This window comes from Glycine soja, chromosome 5 (genome assembly GCF_004193775.1).
Source record: "Glycine soja cultivar W05 chromosome 5, ASM419377v2, whole genome shotgun sequence".
In the NCBI taxonomy this organism is placed as follows: Eukaryota; Viridiplantae; Streptophyta; class Magnoliopsida; order Fabales; family Fabaceae; genus Glycine; species Glycine soja.
The window spans coordinates 6293073-6316526 of NC_041006.1; the positions used below are offsets into that span (position 1 = coordinate 6293073).

General features: G+C 35.7%; 2 protein-coding genes across 2 annotated transcripts; one reads left to right on the top strand and one right to left on the bottom strand.

The window, feature by feature from the left end:
- Window positions 1–1065: 1065 nt before the first annotated feature.
- Window positions 1066–4302, bottom strand: LOC114412211 (putative glycerol-3-phosphate transporter 4). The gene is made up of 3 exons (XM_028376025.1): window positions 3172–4302; window positions 1953–2492; window positions 1066–1738 (listed from the first exon to the last, which is right to left on the bottom strand). The coding sequence occupies exons 1-3, from the start codon at window positions 4082–4084 to the stop codon at window positions 1701–1703; spliced, it is 1491 nt and encodes a 496-aa protein (XP_028231826.1). The 5' UTR covers window positions 4085–4302; the 3' UTR covers window positions 1066–1700.
- Window positions 4303–7520: 3218 nt separating this feature from the next.
- On the top strand, window positions 7521–22739 carry LOC114412212 (vesicle-associated protein 2-1-like). The gene is made up of 7 exons (XM_028376026.1): window positions 7521–8034; window positions 8870–8940; window positions 9042–9123; window positions 9479–9594; window positions 9693–9824; window positions 21374–21448; window positions 22516–22739. The coding sequence occupies exons 1-7, from the start codon at window positions 7974–7976 to the stop codon at window positions 22648–22650; spliced, it is 672 nt and encodes a 223-aa protein (XP_028231827.1). The 5' UTR covers window positions 7521–7973; the 3' UTR covers window positions 22651–22739.
- Window positions 22740–23454: the final 715 nt, after the last annotated feature.

Here is a 23454-nt window from a genome sequence, read left to right on the forward strand (position 1 = left end):
TTGTGTATACACGAGAAGGTGGTTTAGTGAAGTCGAACCCTAACATTCATTATCATTGTTTCTCACAATGCTTTTCTGTAATCTAGATCTTTAAAAATAAAAAATCCTTTTGTTAGTTTATTTGCGAGTTCCTATCTTTATCTTGACTTTTAGTTATTGTTATTTTAAAAATAAAAAATCCTTTTGTTAGTTTATTTGCGAGTTCCTATCTTTATCTTTATTTGCGAGTTCCTATCTTTATCTTGACTTTTAGTTATTGTTATTTTAAGTTAGCTCTGTATTTTGTCTAGTAAGTAAAAAGTGTGTAAATTTGTAACAGTGGCTTGGAAGGCAAACTCATTAGGGAAATACACATTCAAGTTTGCTTACAATCTACTTCAACAAACTAAAGTTTGACAATGAGCTTTTTAACCGTTTATGGACTTCCTTTGTTCCTTAGAGAACTACAATTCTTGGTTGGAAGATAAGACTTGATAAAATACCAACAAAAAGCAATCTACAAAGAGTAGTAGTGTTTCAAGGTGATGAACTACTGTGTGTCTTCTGGAAATGTGGATTGGGAACAACTAAACACCTTTTCTTTACTTGTAATATCTCTTATCACATTTGGCAATGTTGTTACGTTCGGTTAGGTGGGAAAAACATAATTTTGTCATGCTATGCGGAGAAGCATTTCTGGTCAAATCTAGAAAAGAAACACTAAGAATTGTACACTACTTGGCTTATGATAAGTGGGTAATAAGCCACTTTATAAGCTGAGCAAACAACACTTAGTCCTGTTTCATCTTCAAGCAACATGCCAACTGCAAAGCACTTCTTTTTCCAATGGTCCAAATCTAAACTTTAGAGCATTATCCTAACATAGTCCTCATATGTGGCCATTTCTTCAGAAACATACTCGAAATATGTTTAGTTAAAATGTACATCATGACTTCATGAACAAAGAAAACACACAAACACGCTGATACACACACACACACTCTCAGAGTCACAGTGATAGTCACATACTGTCACCTTAGAACATAGCAACGCATACATGCTACAGCTGAGGAGAGGAATAATGAAGGCGAGAAAAAATGAGGGTCTACTCGCCACTCATACATAAAGCAGAGTTCAGAAACAAAACTAACACACGTATCATAGTATATACCGAGATATATTCATTTATTTATTTTCATGTACAAGTTGAATTAACTAAACATCTTATGATAACAAAATTTGAGATGGGTGGAGGGGGTTTTGGCTTTGGGTTGTGATCAAGATAGAAATTTGGCAATAAATTCTAATCTGCTGCAGACAAAATTGAAAACGGAGGCTCCTTCAATATGAGTGTGACACAAGAAGTAATGGAACAAATGTCACTTTGGAATATCTAGTGTCAAGATGATTCAGAGCAAGCAGTAAATCTCCACAATTGTCCCTTCAGAAAATCAATTCACGATGAAAAGGAATCGAGTTCCATCCCCAGTTGTGAGTTCTGATCCCCTTTGGAACCTTCCAGAGTCTAGACAACAAATTGATGATTGGAGAGCTGAATGAATGGATTTTAAGTCTAATTGTTGATTTACTCATCAATAAAATGAACAATGAAGTGGGTGCTGAATGCTAGAGTTAGTTATTAACAAAATCTTACAACTTTCTCATATTACAACCCACGTATTGAGCATTATATTTGACGATTCACAAGGAACTGATCACTGTCACCTATCCTCCTCCAGAAGCGGTTGAGATGCAGTGGCTGCCAAAGATCAACAGTATGTCAAAAACATTACAAAGGGTGATAACACTGACAGACAAATTCAGAGTTCAAAATTCAGAATTTCAACTATAACTACTTTATCAATTGAATAGATTAGGCCATGCACAAGAACAAGATTGATAAAAGAAAGGCAATGAGAAGACTGAAATTGATTGCATGACTTGTGACAGATTTATTAGTTTGAAAATATTACCTTCAGGATTTTGCTGTCCACTTGATAAAGGTTTGCCACTTCTCTCTGCAATTTCTGCTATGATCAAACGCGACAAAAGAAGCCCCGCAATAAAAGCACCAAGAACTAGCATCATGAAAACTTCATTCCATCCCCTTGTTGAAATGAACCCAGTGAGAAGAGGGCCAAGAGCTGCACCAACAGATCCAGTACCATCTATAATGGCAGTCACTGTAGCTAGAGCACGAGAATCTCCTTTGAGAGAACTATGTGTACCCAAGTCAGCAGAGACAGCCGTGGTGATAAGTGCATAAGGTCCATTTACAAATAATCCAGTCACCATCATAAGTCCAATGTTGGCATTCATAGAAACACTTCCATAATGCCGGTATAAAAGCATAGAAGGAATTGCTGCATACATGAAGCTGGCTGCAGTTATAGCACGGGCATTGAGTTTATCAGATACGTAGCCAGCAAGAATACCCCCAACAATGCCCCCTACATCGAACAAGGTTGAAAGGTTTCCAGCAGACTTAACCGAGATATACTTCCCACCAATTTCTGCAAAATTAAGATGTAAAGATTTATGACCCATGCAATTTACATCTACATCAAATACAAAATTTTGCAGTTAAACAAAAACAATCAGAAGAGAAATTTTGATAGGCTTTTAACCAAAGAACTAAACCCAACATGAAATTGGCGTCACACTAGTCCACCCAATTGTTAGTTATATTTTGATCTTCAAAGAGGAATCCTATAACACTACTAAAAGGGTGAACAGTTCTTGTGAACAATAATTATAGAAAACTATTATCTCTCAAGGCTTGGTCAAATAACTTCATTTCAGTCAAATTGTAGTAATTTAACATTGGAAACCAGACCAAATTATGCACATACAGCAAACTGAGATTGAAATTTTCATCAAAAAAACACATTCATATCCATAACTTAATTGCAACTTGTAAGAGTGAACATTTGATATATCAAGAAAATAACTCTTCCCTGGGCAATGTGCTTCCATTGCTGAGAAAATAACTTTAAAATTGGCTCAACAAAACAAACAAACAAACAAACAGTGATCAAAACCTTGGGTGGTCCAAACATCAAAGGACTCCCTTGAACAGATTACTTTCATTTTCAACTTTCATTAATTCACACAAAAACCGAGAAAAATACATTTTTTTAATCTTAATTGGACAGCTATAAACACTTAAAAAATCTTATAGTGGATGATTACCTGTCTGAGTCAAGTAAAAGGGTAACCAATACAAGAACGTGTAGGCAACAAGCTTGGCGAAGAAAAGGCACAGCGCAAAAGGTATAACACCAGGAATCATGCACGCCTCAACAAGCCCAACGCTTTTTCTATTCACGGACCCTTCTCTAGTAGGAACACCACCACCTTTCTCATCATTCACCTGAGCCTCTTCATCACCACCACCATGAACACAAGAGAACCCTACATCCTCAGGATAAGGAGCCAGAAACAAATACACAACCACACCACCACCAACAATCAAAGCACCAGGCACCACAAAAGACCAACCCCACCCATATTCCAAAACACTCGCCGCAAGAAGGGAACCACTAATGTTACCCACCGAGGTATGCGCGTTCCACACCCCCATTATGAGCCCTCTCTTCCTCTTCCCGAACCAGTTACCGATAACCGCCACAACCGAAGGCCACCCCGTGGCCTGAAACATGCCAGCAATCATTTGCATTGAAAGGTAGAACAAAAAAGAGTGTATGTTCCAGAAGTATCCCATTCCGAAGAGTGATACGAATATCCCGCTACCGACCATTCCGGTTGCCAGGAACAAGCGAAGGTCGAGGGTATCTCCTAAGTGCCCCGCCACGTACATCCCGATAGAGTAACACGCTAAGAACGCCACGTCGATTTCGCCCAGCTTCGACGTTCCATCGTGACCGTTGAATGGGCTCCAGCCTTGCGAGGTTCCTTTGTGTTCGGGGCATAAGACGCTCTTGACTATTCCGGTGGGTTTTCTTGACGCGTGGTAGCACGCGTAGGCGACGAAGGTGGTGAGGAGCACCATGTAGCGGTGCGTCTGGAGGTTCCATTGCTTTCCTCGTATTAGCAGAATCCCAGGTGGGATTCCGCCGCAACAACAATCGCAGTGCCGAGACATTAATCGATTAATTCTAATTAATCGCACGCTGTGTTGTTGTTGTTCTTTTTTTATTTGGTTTTGGGGGGAGGGATAAGAGGGGGAGCGAGAATGGAGGAGGGGTTGGTGAATTGAGAGAGTGACACGTGGAATTTGGGACGGACGGTGTGGAATGACTTTGCCGTCACCACCGTTCAGTTTGGCGGCTACACCTGGCTTTAGGTTACTGTTGTTGTTGCATTTTTATTCATCATATGATGATTGTATTGTTTTCTTTTTACCTTTTTGGTAAAGTAATGAAATTTCATTAGGATGTGGGAAAGAGCGGGAAATGAGGAGAAGGGAACAATCTTACACGTGCCGAAATTATATAAGAGAGAGATGAGGAAATGACACGTGGGAGTGTCTGGTCTAGTCATGGGGAACAGATAGATACGTTAGGACTTTGGAGTACCTTTGAGATGATTTTTAATTTCCGATAGAGAGCATTTGGGTTCTTTTTGGTTTAATCTAATCAGAGTATAGGATGATTCTAACTAATTCTCTTCCACCGAAAACCTTAATTAAGATTCAAATATCAAATTATTTGTGCAAACAACCTTTGGTAGAGAGCATTTGTGTTTTACCATGAAGAGTGAAGATTAATAGTTTGTTAATTAGTCCATATTTGAATTTCACTAAAGCTTAAAAATAATTTTATTCTTATTTGATGTTCAAGATATAAATAAGGTAGAACATAATGATTATCTTATCCTGTTTTAATTCGTTATGTATTGTATTAATTAAGAGTATTATTCATTTTTTTAATCTTATGTGCAAGTTTAGTATTCCTTTTCTCCAAATTGAAATTTTTATAGTCTCAGCTAAAAACTATATTTAATTTTTAAAGTACTACAAAATACATATCATTTAGCAAGGACGCAAATGATTCGGATTGAATTAAATTTTATTTTTTTAATTCAATTCAATTAAATTTAATTAGATTATATTGAATTGAGTTTCTTATTTTTATTAGATTATATTGAATTGATTTTATTATTTTTATTTGTTAATCCAATCTAATTTTAATTGAAATAAATTAATTGTTAGATTGAGTGATTAAAAAATAACTACACTAAATCATGGAAAAAAATTAAAAAAATCACTAAACTAAAAAATAATAAAGATTTTTTTTTTTACAAAATAGTAAGGATATTTTTAAAAAAATAGTATTCATAAAAATATTGTATTATTCATATGATAAAATGAAAAAAAATTATAAATATATGTATACTCATAATACTATTTATAAAATCATGTATTACCTTAAAATAAACAAAAAAACAATAAAGTTTAATACAATGTATTAGGTTGAGAATGAGAATTTAACTTTATGTAAGATGAGTTGAATTTTGGTCATGTCCAAACTTTTAAACTCATTGTCCAATCAAATTTTAATTGAGTTCATTAAATTAAACCAGTCCAATATAATGACTTGATCAAATCCACAAAAATTTAATTGAATAGAGTTGGATGAGATGAGTTCATGAATTGGGTTTGATTTGCTTACATTTGGGTGATGTTAGATGCATCCAGCATTTTAAGTGAATGAGCGAAAATGTCCTTCACTTAAGTTGATCCGTATGACTTATACGGATCATGTTGATTCGTATGAATCATATGAATTTCATACGGATCAAGTTGATCTGTATGTTTTGTACGGATAAACATGATTCGTGTGAGTCATACAGATCAAACTATACGAATCTTTATGATTAAATTATACTTACAGATCAAATTCATCTATACAAATCATACGAATCAACCATAGGATAATTTTGAAATTAATAAAAAAGGCTGGGTGCACAAGCAATAAAGTTGGTGCACCTAACATCACCCCTTACATTCCTACCATTTACATTTAATTAGCTTAGTTCCTGGTATTTGTATGAATGTTAAATTCATATTTTATAATTTATAGAGTAATTTTTTATTTACTTTAAATTTTAATAAATATTTTGTTTTTAAATTTAACAAATGTATGTTAATAGATATGTCAACAAATATTTAAATATATTTTTATAAACATGCTAAAAAAAATTGTTATTATTAGATTGTCGTCTTAAATAGGATCTCTTTTTAAATTTCTTTTAAAAAATTTAGTTCATTTTTTTTATTTTTTTTTCAAAAACCGTGTTATTGTATTTAAAACAAAATTGAAAAATCCCATAAAAAAATTGTGATTAATGTGTCTTAAAATCTGACATATTAAAAAAACACTTTATGTATCTTTGTTAGCTGGTGTGCATCAAATATTGTATAGGATTATAGTTTATTTTGCCTTTATTTTATCATGTTTATATTGTATTTTCTTATTTTATCATACTCTATCATACTGTCCACCAAATAAGCTCTTAATATAATAATTTTATCATTTTTTTTATTTTGTACATTAAAATTTGTTAAAATAATTTTCTATTATTGAAACATATTTTGTTGTTAGTGAGATACAAGATGAGCGAAACCAATCCAATATGTTCTTAGCGGGCCATTTTTTTTTTATATTGAGTTAAACCTATTTTAAGATTGTGTTAAAATTCTCAACCCCGCCTAATATGTGTAGGTTGCATGTTGGGTTTGGTTGAGACACTAATTTTTTTTTAAGAAAAATTATAAAAAAGTGAATGACTTGTAAGTTGACCTTCTAAACAAATAACATAAATAGTGTGAACATAATGTTACAAATCACGAGAATATTAAGTTACCAAATTGTTTTAACACAAAATCTTTTAAAAACTATTATAAGTTAAATAAATATAGATTAAAGAAACAAAATAACAAAATATTATAAACTAATTTCAATATATATATATATATATATATATATAATCTTAGAATTCAAATATGCTCCTAACATTATTTTTTTTAATATCAACTAAAATATTTAACTTCATTTCTTATATCTTTCATTCTGTCATTTTTAATATCTTTAAATTTGAATTAAATTTTAATATTTATTTTTAAAATATCAATAAATAAAAAAAATATATCACAATATAGATTATTTATCATAAATATAAAATATAAATTATATGCTTAATAATATTTATTTATTATATATTTTAATTATAACATAATTGACATATTTAGAAATATTTATTTTATAAATTTTATTTATATAAATTAAAAAATTATTTAATATAATAATATACTGTACCAATTAAAATATTAGTTATAATAATAAATTGTAAAATACTAATTAATTCTTTTATTACATTAGTTAAAAAATTTAAAGAATTTTTTTATTAATATGTACAAGATTAAATTACTTACCTATGACTTTTTTTTTTTTTAATTATTTCCACAACTTTATTCAATGTCACGTGGACCTGGCTTTTTTTCCACTGACACGTTACGAAGACCCACTTTGTATATCTAAGTTGCACTACGAAGCGGACGTAAACGCTTCCCCGTTGGACACCTGCACCATTTCTCTCTCTCTCTCTCTCTCTCATACTCATACACCCATTGAGGGGAGAGGTTGGGGTGCAGAACACCGCACCATACTCGCATTCCCTGCCACAACCAGAAACAGAGGCCACGACACACTAACACAAAAACAAAGCATTGCTATTCGGTACGTGACATACTCTGTTTCCTCTGACTCCGAGGTTTTCCTTCGCTTTGCTTCAGACCAAGCGGTCTCTGTGGCTACAAACTTGGAACCATTTTTATGTTTTGAGCCTTCGGTTCCCATGCTCCTCGCTCCACCGCATGTTGTAACTTGTAACCGCAATTCCATTTCTCTCACTCTTGAGTCACGCACCCTCCCACCCTTTTTTCCTCTCACGTGGTTATTGTTCTGTGCATGTTGGTGCTACTTGATTGCTGATTTTTGTAGAAACTTTCATTGATCGATCTCTTCATCGTCATGACAGCTTCTGTTTCAAATTCGTTGATAACCGTTAACCCTGATGAGCTTCGCTTCCAATGTATGTTTCAATACTACCCTTTTGCTCTTCTATTTTTCTTTTCCTTGTTTTCTCACGCTAACCATTTCTCATTATAGAAACAAAATTATTGGGTTGCTTCGCCATGATCTCTGCAAGGCTTTTGAATCAAATTACGTACAGGATTTAAATTACTGTTAAGGGATCAATGTTGTTCATCTTCCCCCCCCCCCCCCCCCCCCCCATGAATGCTATTTGGGAAAATTTAAATTTTGGAGATTAGTTACTTACAGCCAGGGTTGTGTGTAGAAATTAATTAGTACTACCTGATTCCCATATCTTTTGATGTTTTAGCTTTCTATCTTTTCCCCAAATGCTACACTTGTTTTGGAACGGAGGAGTACAATTTATGTCCTACCAAATTAAGTCAACCAATAAATTGTGTATTTAAGTAAACGATGGATTTGAATGAAAAGGTTAGTGTAATATTTTGTGCGGCCCTAAGTAGAATTAATTAGCTAACAAACTAACAAGGATTTTGAAATAATTGGATAGTGACAAAAGGAGGCATGGTTATTGGTTACATGTGACAGAAATTTGAACAGTAAAACTAGTTTAAATAAAACATATCAAGGATGAATATATAATTCTGCTGCCAATGTAAAGTTTCCTTTACCACTTGAAAATTGGTTTGATTTTCTGCATTTATATTTGACTAGTCTCATAGAATAACTGAATAAGGAGCACTTTTCTATAGGACTGGATTTTGGTTTTCCCTATTTGATTTATCAAATAGTAGGAAAGCATAAATCTGAATTCCTTCCCCAATTAATTTTGAGTTCTTCTTCGGTTATGCTCATAATGTTTATGTCAACAGTTGAGCTGGAGAAGCAAACATACTGTGATCTTAAAGTTCTGAATAACACAGGGAACTACGTTGCCTTTAAGGTACTCTATTAACTTGTTTCTGGACATGCTTTTCTGCTGTTGATTCTTAGTGCAGGATTCATGATTACATTTGATTTCAGTGCTATTTTGCTTTTTGCTAGGTCAAAACCACTTCGCCAAAGAAGTACTTTGTGCGACCTAATACCGGTGTTGTACATCCATGGGACTCATGTATCATCAGAGGTGCTTCTTCTTACTATTGCAGAAAAGAAAATTAAGTTTAGTTACTCTTATATATTTATTAACTTGGATCAGATCTTTGGTAATTTGAAATGTTGGACTAGTGAAGATAGTTAAACTAGAGAGAAAAGGGAAAAAAATAGTTAAACTAGTGAGCTTAATAAGAGCGGAGACTGGTAAGTTCAACCAATCAAAGGACACAAAAATGGAATTTGTCTTCCACATAACTAAGTATTTGGAAAAATATATTACTAAGTGAAAACCAATCAGATGTATATATGTTATTTGCTTATGAGCTGTGAGTTCTTTACTACTATCATATGATATTAGCATCTCTATCATATTCTCCGTTGTGCAGTCACCCTCCAGGCTCAACAAGAATACCCTCCAGACATGCAATGCAAAGACAAGTTTCTCTTGCAGAGTACAATAGTGAATCCAAACACTGATGTTGATGATCTTCCACCAGATACTGTGAGAGAGCCAACAATGTCGTTGTTTTATAGGATAAGTTCTAAAATTTAAAAAGGAGAAACAAATTGATCAAGATCATTGCTTGTTTTGGCTTGCAGTTTAATAAGGATGGTGAAAAGTCGATAGAGGATATGAAACTAAGAGTGGTATATATCTCTCCTACATCACCCCAAGGAAGCACAGAAGGTGACACAGTGAAGAATTCAACCCAAAAACCTGATACTAATTCTGTAAGTTTCTCCCATTCACCCTCCATTTGGGGAAATCAGTTTGAAGTTTTATTTTTAAGCATCCTCTCAAATTTGGTTATTTTATGTGTGTAGAGTATAGACATATGTTTCATATTATGTATCAAGATGGAATCCTCACCTCCACATCCGGGTGTGGCCTCTTTTCAAAATGCAAACAGAATTCAAATATTTGTAATGGATTAAGCCTAACAAATGAGATTAAAGGGTTTCTTTGGATCACTTGGCCAGGTGGAAAAAGAAAGAACATGTACTCTATAGATCACACTCAACTTTACTCTAGGCTGCATCCTGGTTTTCTGGGATGATGACATAATTATTGGGTTTGATGACAGCCATGTAGAAGCAAAATGCACTCATCTGTTGGGTGCAAAATGGATTTGGAGGTGTTATTAAAAGAACCAGTCTTGTGAGCCAATACTGTAGCAAGAATCAAACAAGATTCTGCAGCAACCAGCAAGTAAAAGAGGGAAATCAAGGACACAGAGATTATCATGGTTCAGAGCAATTAACTCCTACGTCCACACTGAGAGAGACTTCTGTTATGATCACAGAAACAGTACAAGAATTTTCAGGCTTTGAGCCTTGCTCTTCCTCACTTGCAGTCACAAGTCTGATCATGAATCACTCAATTACATGTATGTGCTATGAAGCACCAAGCCATGACTTATATAACTGCAAACTAACCCTCTTAAGTCAGTTACAAAGGACCAGCCCAATAAACCTCCTAGTAACTAACTAAAACAGAAAGGGGCTATGACAGCTATCACATAGCTTTTTACAAGCATATACTAACAGTAACTAATTGATGATCCAATTGAATATTACAATTCTCCACCTTGGATCTTCAATACAAATTACATAGTTATATATGCCATCAGTCTAAGAAAGAGAGACTCACTTGTCACATGTTCCAACATTTACCAAATTCAGGCAATGTGTAAATTTGGTACTTGGAACAACTTTGGTTAGCATGTCAGCTGGATTTTATTCACTTGCAACCTTCTTCACCTCTATTATACCGTGAACTATGATATCTCTAATAAAATGCAGCCTTATATGTCAATGTGCTTTGTCCTCTCATGAAACACTTGATTCTTTGAGGGACAAATGGCACTTTGATATCACACCACACAGTCACCGGAACAGCCTTTCCTTCAAGCTCATTTACAAGTCCTTTCAGCCATATAACCTCTTTGATAGCTTCAGTGAGTGCAATGTACTCAGATTCTGTGGTGGATAAAGCAACTATTGATTGTAGATTCGCCTTCCAACTAACCAGATTACCATAGAGGGTAAATAGGTAACCTGTTATGGATCTTCTCCTATCAACATCCCCTGCAAAATCAGCACCGACAAACCCTGCAAGACCAACAGATTCTGATCTTCCAAATACAAGACCAACAGATTTTGTACCTTTCAGGTATCTTAAAATCCATTTCACCTCAAGCCAATGTTCCTTCCCAGGATTTCCCATGAATCTACTAACCATGCTGACAGCATATGCTAGGTCTGCCTTGTACAGATCATAGCATACTTAAGGCTTCCTGTAGCACTAGAATAGGGTATGCTACTCATGTACTTCTGCTCTTCATCAGTTTTAGGAGACTGAGTTACAGATAATTTGAAATGTCCAGCAATTGGAGTTGAAACAGGTTTAGCATCCAACATGTTAAATCGTTTCAGCATCTTCTCAGCATAGTTTGACTGATTCAAAAACAATGTGATAACACTGGCAAATCACGGATAAAGAAAATAGAAGAAAACAGAGCCATACACCAAGAACAGAGAGTAAATCACTGAGAATCTTTATTGTTTATAGAAGAAGAACTCAGAACAGAGAATTACAACTGAAAAAGGTTCAACTGAATCCCAATTCAATTGAACTTCTATAACCAACTCTAACTAAATTTCAATTCAGTTAGTCCCAAATCCCAATATGCCAACAAAACCCCTTTACAGTCAGTTAGAGCTCTTATTTATAGTACTCTTTAACTAACAAAATTCAGTTAGTTATTCCTAACAAAATTCGATTAGTTATTTCTATTACTGTCAGGCTGGCGCCTAACATACACTTTGGTAACAAGAGGCATTCTCTTAACCCTATCAATACTCCCCTCCAAAAGAACCACCTTGTCCTCAAGGGGAAACTGAGGAAAAACCTCTAAAATCTAAGTAGCTGATTCCCAAGAGTTCTCACAAGCTAGTAATTGGTCCCATTGAACCAAAACTTCCAAATTTCCCCAAGCATCCTCTCTCCATTGAAGAATTTCAGCCGACTGAACCTGTAGTTCCATTTCGTCAGAAAGTAAAGAAGGCAGTGGTTGAGGGTGCTGAAGAGGCTTGAGTGACTTTTTCAACAAAGATACATGAAATACAGGGTGAATTTTAGCATGAGCAGGGATCTCCAACTTGTATGCTACAGGACCAATCCTCTCCAGAACCTTATAAGGCCCGTAAAATTTAGGAAATAGCTTTGCTATTGGTCTTCTAGCCAAAGATCTCATCTTGTAAGGCTGAAGCTTCAAAAATACCCAATCACCTACTTCAAAATCAATCTGTTTTCTGTGTTTATTAGCTTGTGCTTTCATCAAATTCTGGGCCTTTAAAAGATTCTGCTTTAACTCTTGTAAGACCACATCTCTGGCTACCAGTAGCTGATTCATTGCGTCAATCTTGGAAGTAAAAGTGCACCCTTTAATCAAAGTAGGAGGATCTCTTCCATATAAATCCTTGAATGGTGTCATGCCAGTAGAAATATTGAAAGTAGTATTGAACCAAAATTCTGCCCAAGATAACCAATCAACCCACTGTTTTGGCTTTGGACCCAGAAAACATCTGAGATAAGTTTCCAAACTCTTATTAACCACTTATGTTTGTCCATCGGTTTGAGGATGGTAGGCAGTGCTATACTTCAATTGTGTTCCTACTAATTTGAACAATTCCTACTAAACTGACAGAGAAAAATTTGATCTCTATCTGAAACTATAGAAGCGGGAAAATCATGGAGTTTGACCACTTCTCTAACAAACACAGCAGCCACATCCTTAGCAGAAAAAGGATGACTTAGAGCATAAAAATGAGAATATTTCGTTCACCTATCTACTACCGCAAGAATAGTGTCCTTTCCCCTGGATTTTGGCAAACCTGAAATAAAATCCATAGAGATATCTTGCCACACTTGAGTTGGTATCGACAGTGGCTATAAAAGACCTCCAGGAGCCAAGGCCGAATGCTTGTATCTCTGGCAAACATCACAAGCCTCCACATACTGTTTCACATAATTCCTCATGCCCTCCCAATAAAAAAAACTAGATACCCTTTTGAAAGTTCTGAAGAAACCTGAGTGGCCCCCAGCAACACTATCATGGCATTCAGCCAGAATAAGAGGAATTCTATTTGAAGATTTTGACAACACTAATCTTCCTTTGTACAATAACCTCCCAGCTTGAAACTAGAATCCAGGGTGAGAATTAGGATCCCCAGCCAGATCCTGAATAACCTTCTGCCATTTTGGTTCTTGTTGCACCTCTTGAAACCAATCCTCAGAATCAGCTAACTGTATTACAGAAACAACAGCATACATAGCCTTTCTGGAGAAAGCATCAGCGACTGGATTTTCCTTGCCTGGCTTGAATTGGATCTCAAAATCTAATCCAATGAGCTTCACAACCCACTTAAACTGCTCCTCGGTAAAGAGCCTCTGGTCTGTGAGGAATTTCAAACTCTTTTGATCAGTCTTGATAACAAAGTGTCTCCCCAAAAGATAATGTTTCCATTTCTTCACAAGCAAACAGGCACTATGGAGGAATTTGTGGAAGATTTTGAGAAGTATGTGGGAGCATTGAGGACTATTGATCAAGAATTCGTTAAAGGAATTTTTCTGAATGGCCTTAAGGAAGAGTTGCAAGCAGAGGTAAAATTGTATGATTTACATTCCTTATCAGAAATCATTCAAAAAGCTTTATTGATAGAACAAAAGAATGTGTTGCTTAATAAGAGGAATAGTTATTTATGGCTATGCTAGAACTTCTAGTTATTCTAGAAGCAGTTCCTACACTAAAACTGTTACTCTGGAGTCTAAATTAGGAAATGATAAGAATGAAGTTTCTGCTGTGAGTAGTACAGGGAGTGGTACAGGGCAAAGCCAAATTGTAGAAAGTGGGAGGAATAGAAGTGGGGAATTTAAGCATTTAACTGAGGCAGAAATGCGGGAGAAAGGCTTGCGCAACTGCCATCGACTCCTTTTCATAGACTGACTTTAGTTGTGCTCGAGGGGAGAGTCATTTGCTCCAAAAAGCCAAAGGCCTGCCCTCTTGCATAAGAACAACCCCTACTCCTTTACTAGAAGCATCTGTCTCTAGAACAAAGGTTTTTGAAAAATCAGGAACTGCTAATAAAGGCAAACTGACCATGGCAGATTTTAAAGTTTCAAAGGCTAGAGTAGCTTCTGGTGTCCATACAAAGTTATCCTTTTTCAGTAATTCAGTCAAAGGCTTTGCTATTTTACCATAACCTTGGACAAATCTTCTATAATAGTCTGTCAGTCCTAAAACCCCCCTCAGACTCTTCAAATCTTTATGAACTGGCCAGGAACTCATTGCTGCCACCTTGGATTTATCTGCTGCCACCCTAGAACCAGAAATGATGTGGCCAAGATACTCTAAACTGGGCTTAGCAAAATTGCATTTCTTTTTGTTGGCAGTTAAAGAATGAGTCCTTAAAGCTTCTAACACTTGCCTCAAATGATCCACATGAACCAACTCATCCTTGCTATAGATTAGAATGTCATCAAAAAATACCAAAGCAAATTGCCTAAGGAATGGCCTCAATACGTCATTCATAAGGGCTTGAAAAGTTGATGGAGCATTGGTAAGACCAAAAGGCATGACCACAAACTCATAGTGCCCCTCATGTGTCCTAAAGGCTGTTTTCTCAATATCTGAATCTTACATTCTGATTTGGTGATATCCAGCCTTCAAATCCAATTTAGTGAAGATAGTAGCTCCACCAATTTCATCCAAAAGCTCCTCTATTATTGGAATTGGAAATTTATTAGGTATGGTTATCTTGTTTAAAGCTCGATAATCCACACAAAATCTCCAGCCCCCATCTTTCTTTTTGACTAAGATAATAGGGCTAGAATAAGGACTTATGCTAGGCCTTACCCTTGATTCCATCATTTCCCTAACCATCCTTTCTATCTCATTTTTCTGATAATAAGGATACTTATAAGGCCTCAGATTGGGAATAAAGCACCTTCTGTTAATTGGATGGCATGATCATGTCTTCTAATTGGAGGTAACCCTTGAGGATCAGCAAAAACATCCTCAAATTCTGCTAACAAATCCAGAACAGCTGCAGGAATTTTCACTTTTTCAGTGGCAGCCTCAGTAGAAGATTCACAATGAATCATTAATCCTTCTCCTTCCTCCTTCAGAATCTGCATCAAAGCCCCTAAAGGAAGTGCAGTTCTTGTCAATGCAGGATTTCCAAAAATCTTAATCAATTTGCCTCCCTGTTTGACAGTAAGTTCCAGCTTGCTAAAATCAGCCTTGATTTCCCCCAAACCAACTAACCAATCCAACCCCAAAACAATATCCACCCCTTTCAAAGTAAACAAATAGAAATCCTGTTCAATTTCTAGTTGCTGCAATTGGAACTTTAATTTGGGACACTTTCCTTTGCACCTCACTTTATGGCCATCTCCCACCTCCACAAGGTAAGAAGGAGTATCTTGAACTCTCAAGTTCAGTTTATCCGCCAATTCTGTAGCTATAAAATTGTGGGAAGCCCCACAATCCAACAATATCACAATAGAATGACCCTGTAATAAACCCTCCACTTTTCAGGATTTTGAAGTGGTAAATCCAGACATAGAGCATAATGATAATTGCAAGGATTTAAAAGTCTGCAAACTGTCTTCTTGTTCCCCTTCCTCTACCTCTTCTTCTTCTGCTTCTAGAGTTATCATTCTGAATTGCCTATTTTTGCATCTGTGTTCTCTAGTAAATGGCTCATCACATCTAAAACATAGTCCCTTTTCTCTTTTCTCCCTTATTTCTGCCTCAGTTAAATGCTTAAATTCCCTACTTCTTTTCCTCCCACTTTCTACAATTTGGCTTTGCCCTGTACCACTCCCTGTACTACTCACAGCAGAAACTTCATTCTTATCATTTCCTAATTTAGACTCCAGAGTAATAGTTTTAGTGTAGGAACTGCTTCTAGAATAACTAGAAGTTCTAGCATAGCCATAAATAACTATTCCTCTTATTAAGCAACACATTCTTTTGTTCTATCAATAAAGCTTTTTGAATGATTTCTGATAAGGAATGTAAATCATACAATTTTACCTCTGCTTGCAACTCTTCCTTAAGGCCATTCAGAAAAATTCCTCTAACGAATTCTTGATCAATAGTCCTCAATGCTCCCACATACTTCTCAAAATCTTCCACAAATTCCTCCACAGTGCCTGTTTGCTTGAGAGATAGCAATTGTTCAAACTGATTTTGAATCATGGAAGGTTGAAATCTCCTCACAACAGAAAGTCTGAACCTCTCCCAATTTGGATTTGGATTGCACCTCTCCCACCATTGATACCAACTCAAAGCTTTTCCCTCCAAAGCCATCACTGTCACTTGCATCTTTTCATCTTCAGTGACATCTTTCAACAGAAAATATCTCTCCAATCGATGCGTCTAGCCAAACGCATCTTCTCCAGCAAAAATCGGAATCTCCAACTTGCGCCACTTCTCCCTTCGATTTGTATCCTCTAGATGACCACCATTGTTGTCGATTCCTTCAAGAATTGGACCTCCCTCGCGATCACGATCTCGATTTTGGCCAAATCGCGCGACAATCTATGCGATTTGTTCCTCGTGTTTCTTCGTCAGAGCTTCAGCAAGCTCCAATCGAATCCTTATCTCCTCACACTCTTGCTCCCAAACTTCAGAGTTTCGCGCCATACTCCTGGTCTTCATACGCAGCGTCTGGAATCGTGGATCTCAGGGCACCAGATCGGTGCTCTGATACCAGTGATAACACTGGCAAATCACGGATAAAGAAAATAGAGGAAAACAGAGCCAAACACCAAGAACAGAGAGTAAATCACTGAGAATCTTTATTGCTTATAGATGAAGAACTCAGAACAAAGAATTACAACTGAAAAAGGTTCAACTGAATCCCAATTCAGTTAAACTTCTGTAACCAACTCTAACTGAATCCCAATTCAGTTAGTCCCAAATCCCAATATGCCAACAAAACCCCTTTACAATCAATTAGAGCTCTTATTTATAGTACTCTTTAACTAACAAAATTCAGTTAGTTATTCCTAACAGAATTCGGTTAGTTATTCCTATTACTGTCAGGCTGGCGCCTAACATACACTTTGGTAACAAGAGGTTTAGGCATTCTCTTAACCCTATCACAATGACCGTTAAGATGTCTTCCTGACAATTTCCATGCCTAGGATCCTCTTTGCAACCCCTGAATCCTTCATTTCAAATTCTGAATTCAGTAGTTTCTTCAATTTGTTGATAGCATCAACATCACCACTTGCAATCAACATATCATCTACATATAGTAGAAGATACATGAAATAACCAGAACTTTCTATCTTGAAGTAAACACAACTATCAAAAGAACTGCTGTTGTGGCCATTTGAGATCACTAAAGAATCAAATCTTTTGTACCACTGCCTTAGTGATTGTTTTAGTCCATATAAGGACTTTTTCAGCAAGCAAACCATATGCTCTTTTCCTTTTACCTCATACCCTTTAGGTTGGCTCATGTTGATCTTTCCTCTAGTTGACCATGTAAAAAAGGACATCTTCACGTCCATTTGCTCAAGTTCCAAGTCATGGACAGCAACTAGAGTCAAAATGACTCTAATGTTTGTGTGCTTCACAACAGGAGAGAAAATTTCATTGAAATCGATTCCCTCTCTGAGTGAAGCCTTTTGCAACAAGCCTCACCTTGTATCTGTTCCTCTCAACTCCTGGAATTTCAGATTTTCTTTTGTAAATCCACTTGCAGCCCAAAATTCTTTGCTTGGTTGGTTTCTCTACAAGTTCCCAAGTATTATTTTTCATTAGGGAATCAATCTCCTCTGTCATAGCAGCCTTCCAATTGTCCCCATCAGGCCCAGAAGTGCCCTCTTTGTAGCTGATTGGATCTATACCTTGATTATCAATTTCCAGATTCAAAGCATATGCTATTATATCAGCATAATTATACCTTTGAGGTTCCTTTGTCTGCCTCTTTTCCCTGTCTCTCACCAAATTGTAAGATGACTTTGCTATTTCAGAATCAGATTGTGGCATATATAATCTGTTTTCTCTATTGCAGCTTCCTCCACCTCAAATTCAACTTTCTGATTTGCGCTATCAGATTGTTGGGACTGCATAGATTCTTATTCAGCATTTCCAAACATGGTTTCCTCTTGAAAGAGAACATCTCTGCTGATCACAGCCCTGCCTCCGCCTGACCAGTCAGCCACACTTTGTAGCCTTTTACCCCTTTAGGATATCCCAAAAAGATTCCCTTCTCTGATCTAGGCTTGAGTTTCCCTTCATCAACATGAATATAAGCTGTACAGCCAAAAGTTCTCAGATTTCTGTAGCTTGGAACCTTTCCAATCCACAATTCCTATGGTGTTTTGAAACCAATGGCTGCTGAAGGGGATCTGTTGATCAAATAGCATGGTGTATGCACTGCTTCTCCTCAAAAACATTTGCTCAGATTGGCATTGGACAACATGCACTTAATCCTCTCCAAGATGGTCCCATTCGTCCTTTCTGCAAGGCCATTTTGTTGAGGAGTTAGTCTAACTGTTTTGTCCTTTGCTATGCCATTATTCTTGCAAATTCAGTGGATTCTTCACTTAGATATTCCAGCCTATTGTCTGTTCTTAGGACTTCACTTGCCTGCCTGTTTGATTCTCGACCAATGCTTTCCATTGCTTGAAACACTTGAATGCTTGATTCTTATGTTTCAGCAAATAAACCCACACCTTCCTTCACCAATCATCTATGAAGGTTATGAAGTATCTAGCTCCCCCCAATGAAGGAACCTTTGCTGGCCCCCAAATGTCAGAATGCACATAATCCACTGAGACTTTAGTTGCGTGTGTGGAAGTAGATAACTTAACTCTTTTCCGCTTGCCATAAAGATAATGTTCACAAAATTCCAACTTTTCAAAGTCTCCATTTCTAATTTAACCTTGCTTGTATAATTCTTCTGGGCACCTTTCTCTTACATGTGCAAGTCTTCAGTGCCAAAGTTTTGTGGAAACACCTTTAGACACTGAAATTAAATTAGCAGGGTTCATAATTGTCTCACCTTGCAATCTGTACAAGCCATTTTTTCTGATTCCTTTCATGATTTGTAATGAGCCTTTGCTGATTTTCAAGGTTCCACCTTCACCTTTGAATGAGCACCCAACCTGTTCAGTCATACCAAGAGAAAGGAGATTTCTTTTAAGCTCTGGTACATGCCTTACATCAGTGAAGATCTTTGTTGACTCATCAGTCAATTTCACCTTGACAGTTTCAATCCCAACTACTTTACAGGCAATGTTATTTCCCATCTACACCTTTCCAACATCAACTTTCTTGTAGGAATCAAACCATTCTTGATTAGGGGTCATGTGGAAAGAACACCCTGAATCAAGAATCCATTCATCAGAGCAGGAATCTTCAGTGACTGCCAAAACATCTGAACTTTCATACCCATCAGCAACTACAGCAATGTCATTCGACTCCTTATGCTTCCAATTCTTCTTTTTTCTCTCAGGAAAATCTTTTCTAAAATGTCCTTCCTTATGGCAGAAAAAATAATTCCTTTTGGTTTTAGATTTTAATCTATGTTTATTCTTTCCCTTTCCTTTTCTTTTCTCTGATCTCCCTCAAGCAAACAGCATTTCAGCATCTCCTCCTTCACCTTTATTCTCTGTAATCTTTTTCTTCATCTCACGAGAATTCAGAGTTGCTTTACTTCTTCCAAGGTGAGGGTATCTTTCGCAAACATCATGGTGTCAACAAGATTCTCATATGATGGGGGAAGAGAGCACAGAAGCATCACTGCTTGATCTTCTTCATCAATCTTGACATCTATGCTCTTCAAATCAAGAATTATCTTTGTAAATGAGGAGATATGGTCCTTGATTGATGTACCTTCTTCCATCTTTAGATGATGTAGCCTCTTCTTCAAATAAGCTTATTGGTTAATGACTTAGTCATGTAAAGACTTTCCAGTTTTAACCAAACCCCTGCAGCTGTTGATTCTTGGGCCACTTCTCTGAGAACTTCATCACCGAGAGAAAAAATGATGGTGCTGTGTGCCTTGCTGAGCATGTCCTTCTTTTCTTTTTCAGACACCTGCCAATGCCTCTTCAAGACCTTGATGAACAAGAAGAGCTTTCATCTTGATCCTCCAAAGACTGAAATCATTGTCTCCGGTAAACTTGTCAATGTCGAATTTTGTTTTACCCATCGCAGAAACGCCCCTAAGATAGGCTGTAGATACCCGCTGTTATTAAAAGAACCAGTCTTGTGAGCCAAGACTGTAGCAAAAATCAAACAAGATTCTGCAGCAACCAGCAAGTAAAAGAGGGAAATCAAGGACACAGACATTATCATGGTTCAGAGCAATTAACTCCTACTTCCACACTGAGAGAGACTTCTATTATGATCACAGAAACAGTACAAGAATTTTCAGGCTTTGAGCCTTGCTCTTCCTCACTTGCACTCACAAGTCTGATCATGAATCACTCAATTACATGTATGTGTTATGAAGCACCAAGCTATGACTTATATAACTGCAAACTAACCCTTTCAAGTCAGTTACAAAGGACCAGCCCAATAAACTTCCTAGTAACTAACTAAAACAGAAAGGGGCTATGACAGCTATCACTAGCTTTTTACAAGCATATTACAGGAGGAAACAACACTTGATAAATTAAAAAATAATATATGAACAAGCATTAGAAAGTATAGATGTGTTTCATCAGCTTTAAATGGCATAGAGCACCTAGCAGATTATCTACCCTTAGTATAGATTCACCTATGACAAGTATGGAAAATAAATTATGTTTCTTGCCTTGGTCACAAATTGGTTTAGTAGAGATATATATGAAAGATTCAAGTAGCATTTTACCCTTCGTGGGACTGGCTATAGATCATAAACTGAAGTTGAGTTGTATTTCTTCTTGTTGTGACATCAGTTTTATAATATTCCTAATTTTACATTAAAAGCTTACGTGTTCTTCCTTGGAAGCTGGCCTTTGAGCATATATTATTAAATTATGTTCCTAATTTTCTATTAATGAATGAATTAGTAGTTGCTTGATGAGCTCTGTTTGTGAGTTTGAATGGTCATGCCTAAAATATTATTAAGTATTGTACATGTTTTGTTGTGAAACGTTTGCTGTAATGTAGCATTTAATACCCTGTGATTAAGCTTCTTTACCAAACCTCTTTACTGTTTATTTTGCTTAACCATTCGTTCTTACATTAAATTGTCTTTGTTTGAAGAGTGAAACCGTGCAGCGCCTGAAGGAGGAAAGAGATGCCAATGTCTTACAAACACGGCAACTGCAGCAGGAACTGGTGATTAAGCTACATATTTTCCTGCATGAGCAACGACAAACAACACATTCTTTGATAAGCTCTTTTTAACACACTATTAACATATGAATTTCATGTGGATTGCTTCATTGATAAGAAAGTGGTTAGAAAGTGTGTCACAAAGTTTGTCAAAAATGTGTTACTAACGTTTTTCTCCTCTGCATTACTCCATGATAATAAGATTTTGCTCAAGATTCCATCTAGAATTTTACTTCCACATATATGATCAGAGTGACTAAACCAAAAAAGTAGAAGGGAAAATTAGAATAGACTCGCATACTGGAAAAAGATCATTGTGATATATGCTTTGTTTACTCGACTATTATGGAGAGAGATATTATTCCATTATAAACCTGATTTCCTTAAAATCATTTTCGTAACCATATAGAATGTTTATTATGCCTGTATTTTCATTCTAATGTAAACCTCTATTGAAGGAGTTACTTCTGTGATTCTGAATTAAGGAGACATTCTTTTGCTAATCTAGATCTCTATGGAAGGAGTTACTTCTCTGATTATGATATAAGGAGACATTGGCTGAAAATAATTGTGCATTTTAAGAAAATAACTTCTTTTATTGGTTTATAGGAGAGAAGTTTAACTTCTATACACTGATTTGTAAAGAGTTTTTACACTATCAATCAATGAGAAATCATGATAAGTATGATTTTTAAGTTAATGTTTGTAAAAGTGAATAAACTTATTATACATGGCAATTTGTGATTGAATTACATGTAAAAACTCTTTTCTTTGTCAATGGATATACTATTTTTTTCTTATGAGAGGACTTAAAATATAAAACAATTACTTTTCTTGACCAATACACATAAGTCAACTATAAAATCTATCCTTGCACTAAAAATGGTCATGAGGTGAAAAACAGCTAAATTATCCCAAATTTGATTAGTGGAAGTTAACATTTAAACATCTGAATTTGTAGCAGTATTTCTTATTTCTTTTTTGTTTAATAAATTGATAGTTGATAATGATTGCAAAAAAAAAAAAAAAATCACTAATCCTGATCTGTATCTGTTTTTCTTGATGAGTAGGACATGCTGAAAAGAAGAAGAAATCGTAGAGGGGATCCAGGCTTTTCCTTCACTTTTGCCATGTTTGTGGGTCTCATTGGATTATTGTGTGGTTTGCTTTTAAAACTTTCATTGTCTTCACCACCTACAGAATGATTTCACACTGACCAAAACCTTTGCATGCAGACACTTTGGTGCTATTAACTGTAAAGATTTATTTTCCTGTTGAATGGGATTTTTCTTCATTTTGCACATTTTCTTGGTTATTACAAAGAACCATCAAGGCATCATACCTAGTTACTATACTATAAAACCACCTAGTCAGTGTGTGTGTGTGAAAAAGACCTTCTGTTCCTTTGTTTATCTCCTGACTTGTTCACAATAATAACAAAAAAAAAATAAATAAATTCTTCTGACTTATTACGATTTTAAGGATGGTACGAAATATTTTACATTCGGAAGCTGACATGTCAAGTTGTTATTGGCCAAGTTACGTGGTGTGTGTTGGCTCAATCGTGAATGACAAGCTATTTGACTAATTTTCCAAGATGTTAGGTTTTTTCACTAATTTTTCAAGGGTGTATTATCATTGAAATTTGGGGTTTTAGATGGGAGGCGTGTGAAGGATAAATATTTTGTTTTTATATTAAGAGAATTTTATAGTATTTATGAAAATAAATACATTCCGAGCTTAAAATATTCTATTTTCAAAAATAATTAAATTAAAGAATTTTGTAATTCAAATCAAATTATTAATTTGAGTTCACGGTTTGCCAAAACTTAATAATTAAAAATATATAGATCGATTGTAATTGTTTTTTTTACGTAGCCGATTGTGATTGGTTAAGAAATTAAAAACAAATTTATTATTAAAAAATTGTATTCTTTTACTATAATTTTTAGTGCATTCTAATTAAGGTGATCTTAAATAAAAACTTTCGCATTGATTAACAAGATCCA

Coding starts and splice junctions, on each gene's coding strand:
- LOC114412211 (XM_028376025.1), bottom strand. CDS start 4,084: ATGTCTCGGCACTGCGATTGTTGTTGCGGCGGAATCCCACCTGGGATT. Junction 2,493..3,171: donor CTTTTACTTGACTCAGACAG/GTAATCATCCAC, acceptor TTAATTTTGCAG/AAATTGGTGGGAAGTATATC. Junction 1,739..1,952: donor TGGACAGCAAAATCCTGAAG/GTAATATTTTCA, acceptor GATCTTTGGCAG/CCACTGCATCTCAACCGCTT.
- LOC114412212 (XM_028376026.1), top strand. CDS start 7,974: ATGACAGCTTCTGTTTCAAATTCGTTGATAACCGTTAACCCTGATGAG. Junction 8,035..8,869: donor TGATGAGCTTCGCTTCCAAT/GTATGTTTCAAT, acceptor TTATGTCAACAG/TTGAGCTGGAGAAGCAAACA. Junction 21,449..22,515: donor GGCAACTGCAGCAGGAACTG/GTGATTAAGCTA, acceptor CTTGATGAGTAG/GACATGCTGAAAAGAAGAAG.